The sequence below is a fragment of the Gopherus evgoodei genome, chromosome 5 (assembly GCF_007399415.2).
Source record: "Gopherus evgoodei ecotype Sinaloan lineage chromosome 5, rGopEvg1_v1.p, whole genome shotgun sequence".
Classification (NCBI taxonomy): domain Eukaryota; kingdom Metazoa; phylum Chordata; order Testudines; family Testudinidae; genus Gopherus; species Gopherus evgoodei.
This window is the reverse complement of record NC_044326.1, coordinates 27,366,796-27,381,330: the sequence shown is the minus strand read 5'-3', so window position 1 is coordinate 27,381,330 and position 14,535 is coordinate 27,366,796. Positions and strand designations below refer to the sequence as shown.

Sequence of the window (14,535 nt, the reverse complement as noted above, 5' to 3'; positions counted from 1 at the left end):
TCTCTGCCTAGCAGACTGGGAGAGAGGGGGCGCTGGGGGTTTCTGCCCTTTGGTGGGGCCTAGGGGCTTTTGCCCAACACAGAGAGGGGTCTAGGGGCTTCAGCCCTGCGGGAGGTGCCTGCCAGGGCTGAAGGCTTCATCCCCCTAGGACACACCTAGTGGGGCTGGAGGCTTCAGAAGGAGCGGAACTGAAGCCCCGAACCCTGGGAGGTGCTTCCCATGGGGCTGAAACTCCAACACTCAGCCTCCCCAGGGCAAAAGACCCTAGCCCCACCACTCCACTGCAGGGCTTTAGCCCTGAGGCCCAGCAGACGTGTCCATCTCTCAAACTTCTGGAGATTATTATATGTGGTTCAGAGGGTCAGTAATTTTGGCCAACCCTGTAATAGCAGATGAGAAGCTGCATATAATTAGGATGCATTAAAAGGAGACATGTCAAAAAGATACTCCTGAGAATGTGATGGATAACTAATTTAATTGTAGTGCATATGCAAATTTCTTTTGGTGGGTGACCCAATTAATTTTCACTGCTAGATCCAGGAGTGAAGAGAAGCCCCTAAAAGATTGGATTCTTTCTCCTCTCCTACTTTTAAAGCATGTGAAAGGGGAGATTCCATCTCCTTTCCCGTGGGCAAAAATTAAGTTAAAGCACAGATTATATACAGTTGTTCATTTGGGAACAAATGTTAGATGTTTTCTGTTCCAGGTCACTCTTGTGAACAGCTTGAATATGATGTAAACTTTTTTCCCAGTACAAATGAGAGTCCTGAATTTCTCTAATACTGTTATATTGTACTTATCTGAGAACTATAAGTGAAATGTGCTCAATGCTCTAGCAATGAGCATGATATATGTTTGGTCTTTCCAGGATTTTCTATTCTGTGTTTAGCGAATTAAAAAAAACTGAGTTTTTCCAATTCAAAATGCCTACTTCCTGTTAAGTTTGTGGATGTTCTGTGTTCTGCTTGCTAAAGCCTAATACATTTTCCTTATTCACTTAAATATGTATAGTTACAAAGTTCAGTTTATTTGTGGCATCTCCATTACTAGATTTTTGTTCAAAATCTCATTGTAATAGAAAATATTGACTTTAATAAAACTTTCTGTGACAGCTAAAGCCATTAATCACCAAAGATTTTTTCATTCATCTTTAAATGGCCAAATATTGTTAGACATCTACATTAGCTCTGTTTCCCTAGCGAGATAGGGAAAATAGTAGTAATACATTAATTTTTAATCATTTTAAATTTGTTCTGCAAATACAATATTTAATTTAAAACTTAATTCCATCTTATTATATTGTAGGTAACCAACTGGTATTCTAGCATGGACACTGTTGCTAGCCACAGTTGTCATCTTCTCCAGCAGCTACATGAACAGCGCATTCAAGGCCTTCTCTGTGACTGCATGTTGGTAGTAAAAGGCGTCTGCTTCAAAGCACATAAAAATGTATTAGCTGCTTTCAGTCAGTATTTCAGGTATGTGGTTGGGAAAATATTTTTATTGAATAAACAGGATACTATATAACTGATGTCTTAATCTCTGAGGAGAGAATTTTTATGCTAGTTACAGAGTAGTAATGCTTAATCACAGACTGGAATTAAAAATGATGGGGACCTTGGATCACTTGTCCAGAGATAATCTATATCTCACATTTGGTCTAATTAGAAAATATGGTCTGCCTAATTTATTTTGTAATTGTACATATTTAGCCAGTAAATTCTTTGAGATCTTCTCTTCATTACATACTTACAGTGGCTAGCACAGTGGGGCCCCAGTCTCTCATTAGAGGTTGTTGCCAATATTGCAGTACGAATAAATAGTAATAGTAATGCACACTCCTTCATGAGAATGGCCATACTGGGTCAGACCAAAGGTCCATCTAGCCCAGTATCCTGTCTTTCGACAGTGGCCAATGCCAGGTGCCCCAGAGGGAATGAACAGGTAATCATCAAGTGATCCATTCCCTGATGCTCATTCCCAGCTTCTGGCAAACAGAGGCGAGGGACACATCCCTGCCCATCCTGGCAAATAGCCACTCATGAACCTATCCTTCATGAATTTATCTAGTTCTTTTTGAACCCAGCTATAGTTTTGGCCTTCACAATATCCTCTGGCAAAGATTTCCACAGGTTGATTGTACGTTGTGTGAAGAAATACTTTCTTTTGTTTGTTTTAAACCTGCTGCGTATTAATTTCATTTGGTGACCCCCAGTTCTTGTGTTATGAGAAGGAGTAAATAATGCTTCCTTATTTACTTTCTCCACACTAGTCATGATTTTATAGACCTTAATCATATCCTCCCTTAGTCATCTCTTTACCAAGCTGAAAAGTCCCAGTCTTATTAATCTCTCCTCATACAGAAGCCATTCCAGACCCCTAATCATTTTTGTTGCCCTTTTCCAATTCCAATGTATCTTTTTTTGAGATGGGACGATCACATCTGCATGCAGTATTCAAGATGTGGGCGTACCGTGGATTTATATAGAGGCAATATATTTTCTGTCTTATTATCTGTCCCTTTCTTATTGATTCCCAACATTCTGTTCGCTTTTTGACTGCCAGTACACACTGAGTGGATGTTTTCAGAGAGCTATCCACAGTGGCTCCAAGATCTCTTTCTTGAGTGGTAACAGCTAATTTACACCTTCCAAAGTGCAGTATGGGTTTACAATATGGTGGGCAGAGCCAGGTGAGAGATTTAAAAAGTCAGACAATCAGATCATCCCCTTTTGCTGCTTTGTGTTTAAAAGGAAACTGAGCAGGAGGACAGTTTTCTTCTTTTAGCTTTTCTGAATCTGTATCTGGAACAGTGTCACACACTGAAATCTCTTGATGTGCTAGTCAGTGCATCTGAAACTTTTTAAAGTGTGTCAGTAGCCCTTGCAGCAAGCAGCATCTACTATTCACTTGTCTTGGGATGCTGGGCAACAAAATTGTCCTTGCCTGTCATTGAATAGTCTGGTTTGTTTGTTTTTTTAAACCCTGTTGCTTCTCGCACCCAATATAAAGCTTGTGCTACCAATAATATATATATAAAAACAATACCTGGGAGAAGGTAGTTTATAGTGACTTTATGAGGGGAAGGAAAATTGACATTCAAATGCTTCTCCACCTGTTATAGTGTTGTAAGCACTGGCAATAATAAATTGTTATTTGCACTCATGCCCAAAGATTTTTGGCCATCAAGTTTGAATTTAAGGGAGTTAGGTGCCCAACTCCCATTGAATTTCAATGGGCATTGGGTGCCCAATTGCTTTAGGATCCTTTCAACATCCTAGCCCAAATAAAAGAAAAACAGAATTACAGTAGGCTTCGATAGTATGCATATAAAGTGATTTTATTCTATGGATATGGCCACAGCTTGAAAATTTTACTAACCACTTAAACCTGCTTGTTAGGCAGAGCTGTAAGAAAGATGAGCCCCAGTGAGGTTCACTGGCAGAGCTTTAAGGAAAGGCTTAGTTGCTGGAAGGGGGAGCACCTTGACTTTCTGAACTATGGGGTCCCATCTTTATTTTCATTTTGATTAGCTAAATGTAGAGCTTCCTTTCTCAGTCCCCATTCTATTTGCCAGAAGGAAAGGGGAAGCCCTCTTCTCAGTCTATCCGCTTCTGCACAAACAGTCCACTAACACAACATTAAGATTGATATTTACAGTACGTAAGATAGGAAATTAGAAGTGTAGGGTGAGATTTTCAAAAGCATTCAGCGATGGCATAGCTGCTCCTGTTGATGTCAACAGTAAAACTCCCATTTGCTTCAAAGGAAGCAGAGTTAGGTTAATTATGAGCAGTTTCAAAAGTCTTATCAGTAAGTACCAAAGCAACTGTCTCTCAGCCGCATGCTGCATATCGAGTTACTGATTCACATTGGGTTAGGATATTGTGTTTGATAGATATTTTATAAAAAAGCTCTTCAGACCAGCAGTATATGTGCTTGTATATTATAAAAGGTTATGCTTTATTTCATCAGGACCCTATTTCAGAATTCTCCAGGCCAGAAGAATGATGTCTTTCACTTGGACATTAAAAATGTAGGTGGCATAGGCCAGATCTTGGACTTCATGTACACTTCACACCTTGATCTTAGCCAGGACAATATACAAGCTATGCTGGATATTGCACAATGTCTGCAAGTGCAAAATGTGCTGAATATTTGCCACACTTTTTTAAAATCCTCCACAGCTGTAGAGCCTCCTGCCAGCATGCCTTGCAACAATGTGTTCGCCTTGCAAAGTACTTTGGCTACAGAGACTAACTGTGTGAATGAAAATTATGGTACTAACTTACTGCATGAATGCTCATCAGATACACAAGCGAGTAAAGTGTTGGATGACAACCATTCCCACGGATCACAATCTGTTAATCTTCATACTTCCTCAGGTGATGTACAGAAACAGACACAGGACTCCTTAGGTGGTAATTGCACTGAACTCCCATTTAAACAGCCAAATTACTATTATAAACTGCGCAACTTTTATAGCAAGCAGTTCTACAAGCAGAATGCATGTTCCAACCATGAGAGAATAACAGAACAGTCCTTTGCTTTCAATACATCTACTGAACTAAGTACGGTAGAGAGCAATTCTTGTACTGTCAGTCAATCTGAATGTATTTTGGAATCCTCTGATCACTTACCATCCAACTTTCTGGTTCAGTCCTTGAATGATTCTGCTCCAGACCAAGATTTGGAAAGCACATCCTTGCAGCCTACCAAACAGATGCGGTTGAAAAAGGCAATACACCTTAAAAAACTGAATTTTCTAAGATCACAGAAGTCTGCAGAACAATTGTCTGAACCTAAGAGAGATGACAACAGTATAAGAAGGGTAATTGAATCTGTAAATGAAAGTAGCATGGAGATGACAAATACTAATGCTGTTGAAGAAAAAGAAACTGAAGATCTTGTGAGTTCGGAGAGTTTTGAACAAACTGTTGAAATGGAAAGATCTCAAGGTCCTTCAGAACAAGATGAGCAATCACAGATTCTTCAGTCACAGAGGCAATATACTTGTGAATTATGTGGAAAGGCTTTTAAACATCCAAGCAATTTGGAGCTCCATAAAAGGTCTCATACAGGTACAATTATTTACTGCTTACAGACCAAATATTTAATAACAAGATAAAAAGGAAAATGACATCCAGGCCTCCTCCCAGTTCAAAGACAGTTGTTACATAGGGATTCACTTTCAAAAATGTATTTTCTCAGGCAAGCGATGTAGGGAAAAGGACAGTTACAGGAATATATTAAGTGAATAGAGAAAAGCTTTGAGGTTCAATTTATTTTCCTTTCTCTTAACTCAGTTTTCTAAGGTTTTCGTCAAAAGCACACTTTTTGTAATATTTTAAATGTAAATGTCATATTTTTTCTCACCTTTAAAGGAGACAACTTTTGCGCTCAATACCAGAGTGTATAACCCTCACCAAAGCATAGATGTATGGAGAAAAGTCAGTACAAATGGATGTGGATGAGGGAAAACTTGTAGTTAAAGAATCTGTAAATTCCAACAGACTTAACTTTTTCTGTAGTATTTCACACTGAATTGAGACCATTGTAAATCATATGGGATAGGAAATTTTCCTCTGCTTTGCACAGTGCCAAACACACTGTGGTAGATAATCTCGATAAACACTATAACTTCTAGTGGTTACTATGGTCCTAGTGGACATACGTACTTTGTAAAGAAAATGAGAGAGTTTGAATAATTGGACTGTACACTTCTAAAATTCATTCAGATAATTTCATATTAAAATTGAGCACAGAGTGATTTCCAAAAACAGAAAACACAGCTTAGTATTTGTCACAGTGAAAAATAAGCCCACTCTAACTTTTTAACTCATCACTCTAAATTTTTAATGTCCCCAACAAATAAAGTTGTAGAACTACAGTCAATTTATTTAAAAAATACCTTTTATAAAACTATAGCTTAGCTCAGCGGTTTCCAACCTTTTTATGCCCAAGATCACTTTTTGAATTTAAGAGCAACCCAGGATCTGCTCCTCCCCTTCCCTGAAGCCCTGCCCCACTCACTCCATTCCCCTCTCTCCTGTTGCTTGCTCACCCCCATCCTCACTCACTTTCACCAGGCTAGGGTAGGAGAGGATATGGGCTCTGGGTTGGAACTGAGGGGCTTGCAGTGTGGGAGGGGGCTCCTGGCTGAGCCTCAGGCAGGAGGTTGGGGTGCAGGAAGGAGTCAGGGGGTGCAAGCTCTGGGAGGGAGTTTGGATGCAGGAGTGAGCTCCAGACTGGGGCAGGAGAGGGTGCGGGGTGTGTACTTGAGGGGGGAGTATGGGTGCAGGAGGGGACTCTGGGCTGGGTCCGAGTGTTGGGGTGCAAGGGAGGGTATGGGGTGCTGGCTCTGGGAGGGGGTCAGGCCTGGGGCAGGGGATTGAGGTGCAGGCGGGGGTATAGGGTGCTGGATTTGGGAGAGGGCTCAGGGCTGGGGTGCTGGCTCCGGGAGAGGGGGCACTTATCTCGGGCAGCTCCCAGTCAGTGGCACAGCAGGGCTAAGGCAGGCTCCCTGCCTGCCCCACCCCGAATCAGGCACATTATCACCTCCTCTTCATCACGAGCCAAGACACACACACCCAAAGGGGCCAGCGCGCCTGTGCGGCCCATGGGGGAGGCACGTGGCTCTGTGTGCTGCCCTGCTCTACATGCATTGCTCCCGCAGCTCCCCATTCCCACCAAATTGGAGCTGTGCTTGCAGGCAGGAGCAGTGTGTGGAGACCCCTGCTCCCTCCACCACCCCCCGCTGCAGGAGCATGGATCAACCAGTCAATCACTATCGACGGGTTGGTGACCACTGGCTTAACTATTCAAGCAATAACATTAATGTCCATCATTTACCATGGTGTCTTTCATGGGGACTAAGCTAATGGATGTTTTCTGCCTCTCCTTTTCCTTTATATTCCTATAGCCAGTGACATAATATACAAATGCATAAGGGTTCATCTCACCAGATAAATATCATCTGACAAGTGAATATGCATTTTCTGCGCAAAAGTCAAAGAGAATGTGGCCTTTGTTTTAACATGCATTCACTTCTTTTATGAATTGTGGTCTTTAGTAATGGGAATTTAGTGAGCAGCCTTTCCAGAAGCAAGAAATTTGAACTTTCTCCATCATAGGGTCTCCTCCAAAAGGTCTTATTCAGTATTTGTAAGGTTTTCTGAATGTTCATGTTACAACTCACACATCAGTTGTTTTTTTTTTAAATGATGTTACCCAAGCACTAAATTTTAATTCTTTATAGGTTTCTCTGGGCAGAAAAAATAGATTACATACCAATCTACTAAACCACTTTAAATTGTTTATGGAAAAATGTAAATTCAGCACTCCGTGGCTTATACTATTATTTATTCCGTGAGACCTGTGCTCTTTACAGAGCAAACAAAACATGATCGCTGGTTAACATCTTACAATTTCATTTTAGACACAATACAGTGAGGAACACTGAACAGGGGGAGGTCCAAGGAGGACAGGATTGCAATAAGTTTAATTGGTTATTTAGATTCATTATGTGCAATCTTTATGGTGCTACTGGCCAATCCAACTCCAGTCAAGCTAGTCTATACTGTTTTTAACTACACAGTTTGAGCTGCACACACATTCAGCTTTACTATATAAAATGTAACAAGACCGATCCCCTTAGGCTTTCTGTTCTTGTGTTGCTGTCCTGCACACTGTTAATTCGTGAGTGGGAGTTGAAGTTGTGCCCAGGAATTCCATGTTGTTTTCAGAAAACTTGCTCCTCTAATTCTTGTTTTTAAAAATAACCCAAGAAACTAATAGAACAGCAGATAGCAGTATTGTGCTTGTGTTTCAATGTAATACTCTTTCGGAGACTGTTGTATTTTTGTAGTCAATTCAAATAGCTGCTGCAGGCTACTGGGTGGGATGGCGTCATCTGGCTTCTGCAGCATTCTCCTGTTATGTAATTTTAAAAAGAGGGAGAGGAGGTGGAAAGTACATCATGTAATTCTTCAATGCTCTGTCCCATTTAACTGTTAATGGAGTGGAATGGGGTGCTGGGAATGGGATATAGGAGCACAGGAGACAGACAAAGCAAGGGCATGTGGGTAGCCAAAGCAGTAGGAGGTATACTAAACAGAAGGCAAAGGAAGAGGGCACTCACCAGGGTGTGAATAGAAGAGAATTTGATACTTTGTTTGCTTGCACTATTAAGTACATTCCTATGTTGTGTGTGTTCTATGACTCAATCTACTTAATGGTGTGAATTCTGTTGAACATACTACACCTGTGCTCCCTATTTGTTTGTGTGTACAACTCAGGGCATTAGGTGTTGGTACATTAATTTACAAATCCCTCTATAGTCTGGGTAGCTAGGGAGAGAGGTAGTTTCTTAGTGCCCTTCTGACAACCAGGATCAGATACAGCACCTCTGCTAACAATCAGTGTAGCTTTTTGGGTGTTAGAAACAGGGTATTCATAGGAAGACTTGCTTGTATTTAGCTGGACATCAATTCACTTGAAATTTGAAATCTGTGAGTGACCCAAATAATCTCTTCAGGACTCCCCTAGCCCTTACTTTGCCTTGTAGGTTTATGGTAGGTGCACCCCAATCCCCAAATCCACTTGAAGCATTCCCCTGCAGTGTCCAGCACTTAACCATTTGACACGCAGGGAAATTATCAGCTTGTTTGTTTCAACTGCAGATCAGTTCTAAAATAACATCACAACGCTGAAATATAGTTATAGTGAAAATAAGAAGTTTATTATCAAAGGGTAAGATTTAAAAGTAGTGAGAAAGGATAACAAATGGAAACAGAATGGTTACATATAAAACAAAAAGTATAACTTTTTTGCTTCCTAGAGTCTAAACTTTTAGCAGGCTAAAACTCTGTCTAATATAGTTAATCTCACCCTAGGAAGCTCACAACATCTCAACCAACATGGTTAGGATCCCTTTAATAAATGCAAAATATGCGGTCCTTTTAACTTCCTCTGTTGAAGGACAAAAAAGGTCATTTTGCCCTCTATATCCCCAATATTCCCCAGAGTCAGGATGGCCCTGGTGGTTTATTCCCTGATGCACTGCTCCATGTTGCAGTCACATCCTCATGTTGATGTGGTATACAAATGAACTTCCATTGTGTTGGCATACAATGCTTATTTTACATATGAATCAAGGCAGATGAGTGAATGTACATTCTTTGATCAAAATCTGCTTGTCAACCCTACTTTGACTCAGACTTGAAAATATATTTTCTTGTATGTATATATATACACAGCTCCTTAAATGTCATCCATACATATGACTCGTAACAGTTGAAGATCAGTATGACGTAAGCTTTTATTAGAAACCTCACTTGACCCTCTTTGGATAAATACTATGAAATCAATTTGTTGGGTGTAGTGAGTTTGTCAGGCCTGTCCTGGGCTATTGCTACAGAACAGTGAACCCTTTGCCAGTTGCCGTTGAGGGGTTCTTAGGGTCACAGACAATATGATTGATGTTCTGCAAAATTAGGGAAGTGATAGACAAGTAACAGACTATTTTTCCACTTTAGTGATGGTTCAGAAACCAGGTACAGGATAAAAGTTTCAAAAGTGCCTTAGTACTTTGACTTTCAATGAGTCTTCAGTTCCCTGGTACCTAAGGGCTGGACCTTTAAAGATGTTTAAGTGCTTAGTGGGATTTTCAAAAGTGCCAAGATGACTAACTCCCATTGAATCAGTGGAAGTTAGGTTCCTGGGCACTTCTGAAATCCCTGAAAGGGCGAGATTCACAAAAGGACATGGGTGACTAACTGCCACTTTAGTTGCTTTGAATCCCAGAATCAGGCCTCATTGGGACTCTCAACCCCTGCCCAGTTGCCATCTAAACCTGTGGTGCCTAAACTTGCTCAGTGCCTAATTTTTTCTATTACAAGTTTCATAGGCACCTGTGTTTATGCCTCACTCCAGGCATTTGGATGCTAATCTCAGACCAGTGGAAGATAGGCATTCATCCCCCGGATTCGCTTGCAGAGTCCAATCTGCTAAAATGCTCGGAACCTCACCTAGTAGATCTGGACTCTGTAGGTGAGCTTACACAAAACAGCTGTGGTGGAGGGAGGACCTCCCTCCTAATTTTTAGCCCAGTGACTGGTTCAAGTCCCCCTGCCCCCCTCCACCTGAGGGGGAGAAGGAATTTGAATGGGTATCTATTACTTTTCAGGTCTATGGGATATTCTGATGTGTGGCTCCCTGAATCTCTCCTGCTGAAACTGTTCCACTGTGTAAAAATAATTTTAAAAAGTCATTGGCACGGCAGGACTGGATCCTGGGTCTCACAGGTGAATGCTGTAAACACTAAGATACACTATAATATTCATTCTCTCTCTCCCCTGTTTCCCCCCCTTTCCCTCAATGATGCTTTCATTATTTATTCACAATGGAACAGGTTCAACAGTTGAGACTGAGGGGGCCGTATATCAGAATATCCTATAGCCCAGTGGTTACGGCACTGACCTGAAAGGTGGCAGAACTCTGTTCAAATCCCTTCTCTTCCTCAGGTGGAGGAGGGGACTTGAAGTAGGCTCTCCTACATCCCAGGTGAGTACTCTTTCCACTGAGCTAAAAATGAAGGGATGTAGTCCTCCCCTCTCTGGGCTTCTTGCTAAAATATTATAGGCACCTAATCCCAAGAGATGGTTTGCAGCTGAAAATCCCAAGCAAAGGGAAGAGCTTCCCAGTGGCCCAGTCTTGGGTGCCTATTTCTGTGAGACTGGCAGGGTTTATCACACACATCTATTGGCTAGCTTGGGGGAGGAGCTGCCTAGTGTGCTGCCTAATGTGAATCCCATTCCGAAGCACCCATCTCCATTCATTGTATAGAGAGCCTTGTCACCTAACCCAGGCTTTGTGAATCACAGTAATTTTTCTAGGCATCTAAAAGTCTAGCCCTAAATGCTTATGTGCCTCTTTAGGCAGCTAAATATCTTTAATAATCTGGCTCTAGTCACTTTGAAAATGGGGTTTAGGCTCCTAAATCATGGATGCAGTCTTGAAAATTACCCATAATCTAAAATTAGGAAACCCATGAAAAGGGAGAACTGTGGCAGAACTATTTGGTGGCTAAATGTCCTTAGGGAATAGGTGAAAAAGAGTATACATTGATTCAAACTGATAACTAGGTTCTGGACTAGAAAACAGAAGAATGTGGCTAAATATCAGTATAATGAGATTATGATACATTTAAAAAAGTATAGTGTCTTGGTCTGATTTCTCTATTTGTCAAGTTTCTTACACACAAAAATATCGAGAAAGACTGAAATACCAGTTTATACTTGGTTGAGAAAGATCAAAACTATTGACCAAAATGCTCAAGTCAGTTGTCAGATCCTCTTATAAAGGATAACTAAATGTGAAAGGTTAGAGGGCAAAAGTAAAGGCAGTTAAATAGAGTTTATTTTTAGTGAGAAGTCACTGGCTGTGCATTGCTTCCAGGGTCTCTGACCAATCAGAGCTGATATGTCAAGTGAACAGAATCTTGCAAAGGGAAAGTACAAGACCTCACACACACTCAATTTCTATGTGAATTATTAGCTTAAGTCTATAGGCCAGAGTGTGTGTGTGTGTGTGTGTGTGTGTGTGGAGAGAGAGAGAGTGTGAGACAGAGTGTGTGTGTGTGTGTGTGTGTGTGTGTGTGAGTGTAAAACTGATGTGCTCTTTTAAATTTTATATTAATTTGACAGTTACCACATTTCCTTCAAGCATTTTAAATTCTTATTCTCACCCCTATCCTGCAAGGAAGAAAGTGTAGGTGTTAAGACGTTTCTATTCCTGTCCATTTTTGCCAGTTACTGTTTGTGAAATATAAATTATATTTCAAAGAGATTCTCCTTTAAGAGGTAAATGACAGAAACACAATACCTATTTAATTTTCTCTTTAAATTACTTTGGTAAGTAATTGTGGCTTTTAAGTTGTATCTAAATTATATCTTTAAGGGAAGTATACGAATTTAAAACAGTTGTATTCTGTTGAAACTATTAGATATGCTATGTTCTGTCTTTTCTCCTTTTAGGTGAGAAACCTTTTGAATGTAACATTTGTGGGAAACACTTCTCACAGGTGGGAATATTTTATTTTATGATACTTACAGTTAAACTAAATGCATTCGTGTTTTGAGTCTAAAAGTAAACTTAGTTCTGTTTGCAGTGGTATAAATGACGTGGCCTTGTCCAATGTTATAATCCTAAATTTAGAATTTAGCCACCTATGGTGGCTTTTGAAAATACAAATTACAGTTTTCTAGATTACTTTAAGATGTTTTCTGCCTTTTTTCTTTTACTTTTATGTAGCAGTTTTATCACCTCTCCCTCAATCTGTCTTTAATTTTCATGCTTTTTTCTCAGCAATTGGATGCTTAGTTATGTAGATTTTTAAAAAAAAAGTCCTCCAACATATTTAAAATCTAGAGTACATTCACTACCAAATTATAACACATGTGGCCCTAAAATATATACACTTCTATCCCGATATAATGCGTCCTTGGGAGCCAAAAAATCTCACTGTCTTTTAGGTGAGACCGCACCATATTGGTTTGGTCTGGTATGGCATACCAACAAGAGCAGCGGACTGGACTGTGCCGGACTGGACCGGCTTCCCTGGTGGTGATTTAAAGGGCCCGGTGCACCAGCTGCTGTGGGGAGCCCCGTTCCCTTTAAATCACCACCGGAGCTCTGGCAGCAGGGCTCAGGCGGGGATTTAAAGGGCCCAGTGCTCCCTGCAGTGGCTGGAGCCTCTGGCCCTTTAATCACCACCTGAGCTCTGCTTGCCAGAGCCCTGGCCGGGATTTAAAGGGCCTGGTGATCCAGCTGCTGCGGAGAGCCCTAACCCTTTAAATCACTGCCAGAGCTCTGGCAGCGAGGCTCGGGTGGGGATTAAGGGCCTGGGGCTCCACACGAATTCGATATAATGCGTATAAAGCAGCGGGGCTCAGTGGTGCTTTAAAGGGCCTGGAGCTCCCCGCTGCTTTCTGCGTTATATCCAAATTCGTGTTATATCGGGTCGTGTTCTTTTGGGGTAGAGGTGTATGTACCTCATCTAGAAATACAATTTGAGTGGAGTTTAGAGGAACAGTGGAGTCAGTCTTGCATACTATTATTTTTACATACTCTAAAGCAGTGATTCGCAAGCCTATTTACCATTGTGGGGCCGCATACGTGGCCAACAATGTGTTATGTGGGCTGCATCCAATACTACCTGTTTGGCCCTGAGGGGGGAAGGGATAGCTCAGTGGTTTGAGCATTGGCCTGCTAAACCCAGGGTTATGAGTTCAGTTCTGAGGGTGGACCATTTAGGGAGCTGGGGCAAAAATCTGTCAGGGATGGTACTTGGTCCTACTGTGAAAGCAGGGGACTGGACGGAGTCGACTCAGTGACCTTTGGAAGGTCCCTGCCAATTCTATTGAGATACGGTATATCTCTATGTTTAAAAAAAAATAAAAATTGCCTGCAGTTCTGTGTTGATTGGCCACAGGTTGAGAACCACTGTTCTAAAGCAAATACCTTAGTCCCATAAATAATTTGTTGTATACCCTATAGTCTTCCTATAGATTACTTCCAAAATGTAGCAATGCCAACCCTCCCAGAGGTCCAAATATGAAACATTGATAATTGCGGTAAATACAATCAGACTAATTTCTTTTTAACTGAAATTCAAATGGTTCCAAAGCCTGACACAATAAGAAATAAAAGTCAGATTTTTTTCCTGATACTCTGGCCCTGAATTTTAGCTGCACCTCAGCTTGACCTCAAATATTTAAATTGCAAAGTTGCAGGTACTGTTAAATTCACTTGCATTTGCACACATCAGGCACCAACTACTTGACCTTACAGGTACAGTCAGGTAGGGGCCGTTAAAAGGATGCAGTTTTTGTCCTAAAACGCATCAGCGGTATTGGAGACCACATCTGAAAATTTAGGACTCCACTTTTCATTGTAATTTATTATCTGTACTCACAGTTTTACTGTATTCCATCTTTGTCATAAGATACCCTGTATTTATATCAGAATACTTATACTTTACAAGAGAGGGGTGAGCGGGGAGGGGGAAAAGAGAGAGTAACAGTCAAGTGCATGTTTTTATACTGGGATAGATTTAATAATGAAGTGTGAGGTCTGGCCCTACATTGAGTGCTCAATTGTGCTTGTCCAGTCATTTGGGCAGCTTTGAGTTCATATTAGCCAATTTGTTGAAGACGGAAACTCTTAAGTATCAGAAGGGGGTATAAACCATTAAAAGCAGCTTCTCAAACTGTTGTGAAGATATACCAGCCTAGATACAAGAACGTATTGCTGCCCTTCATGTTCATGAGAATAAGAAAAGGGTTGGTTTATTTGACCACAAAACATTTCTTACGTCAAGCAGTGGGGTAGCATTTTGCAAGTCTGATTTAAGTTTATGAAGGGGGATTCATGGGAGGGGAGAGGAAACAGTAAAGGTGTATCACAGCTATGACAAACTTAAGACTTTTTTTCATGTAACAGACTTTGTTTTCATGAATTCTTTTAATTTTCCAT

General features: G+C 40.9%; 1 protein-coding gene across 1 annotated transcript in view; it reads left to right on the top strand.

The window, feature by feature from the left end:
• ZBTB49 (zinc finger and BTB domain containing 49) overlaps positions 1–14,535 on the top strand; it is a 30,470-nt gene that overhangs the window by 1,179 nt on the left and 14,756 nt on the right. The window contains 3 exon segments of the mRNA XM_030563607.1: positions 1,306–1,478; positions 3,976–5,081; positions 12,036–12,082. Coding sequence (XP_030419467.1) covers positions 1,306–1,478; positions 3,976–5,081; positions 12,036–12,082 — 1,326 coding nt within the window.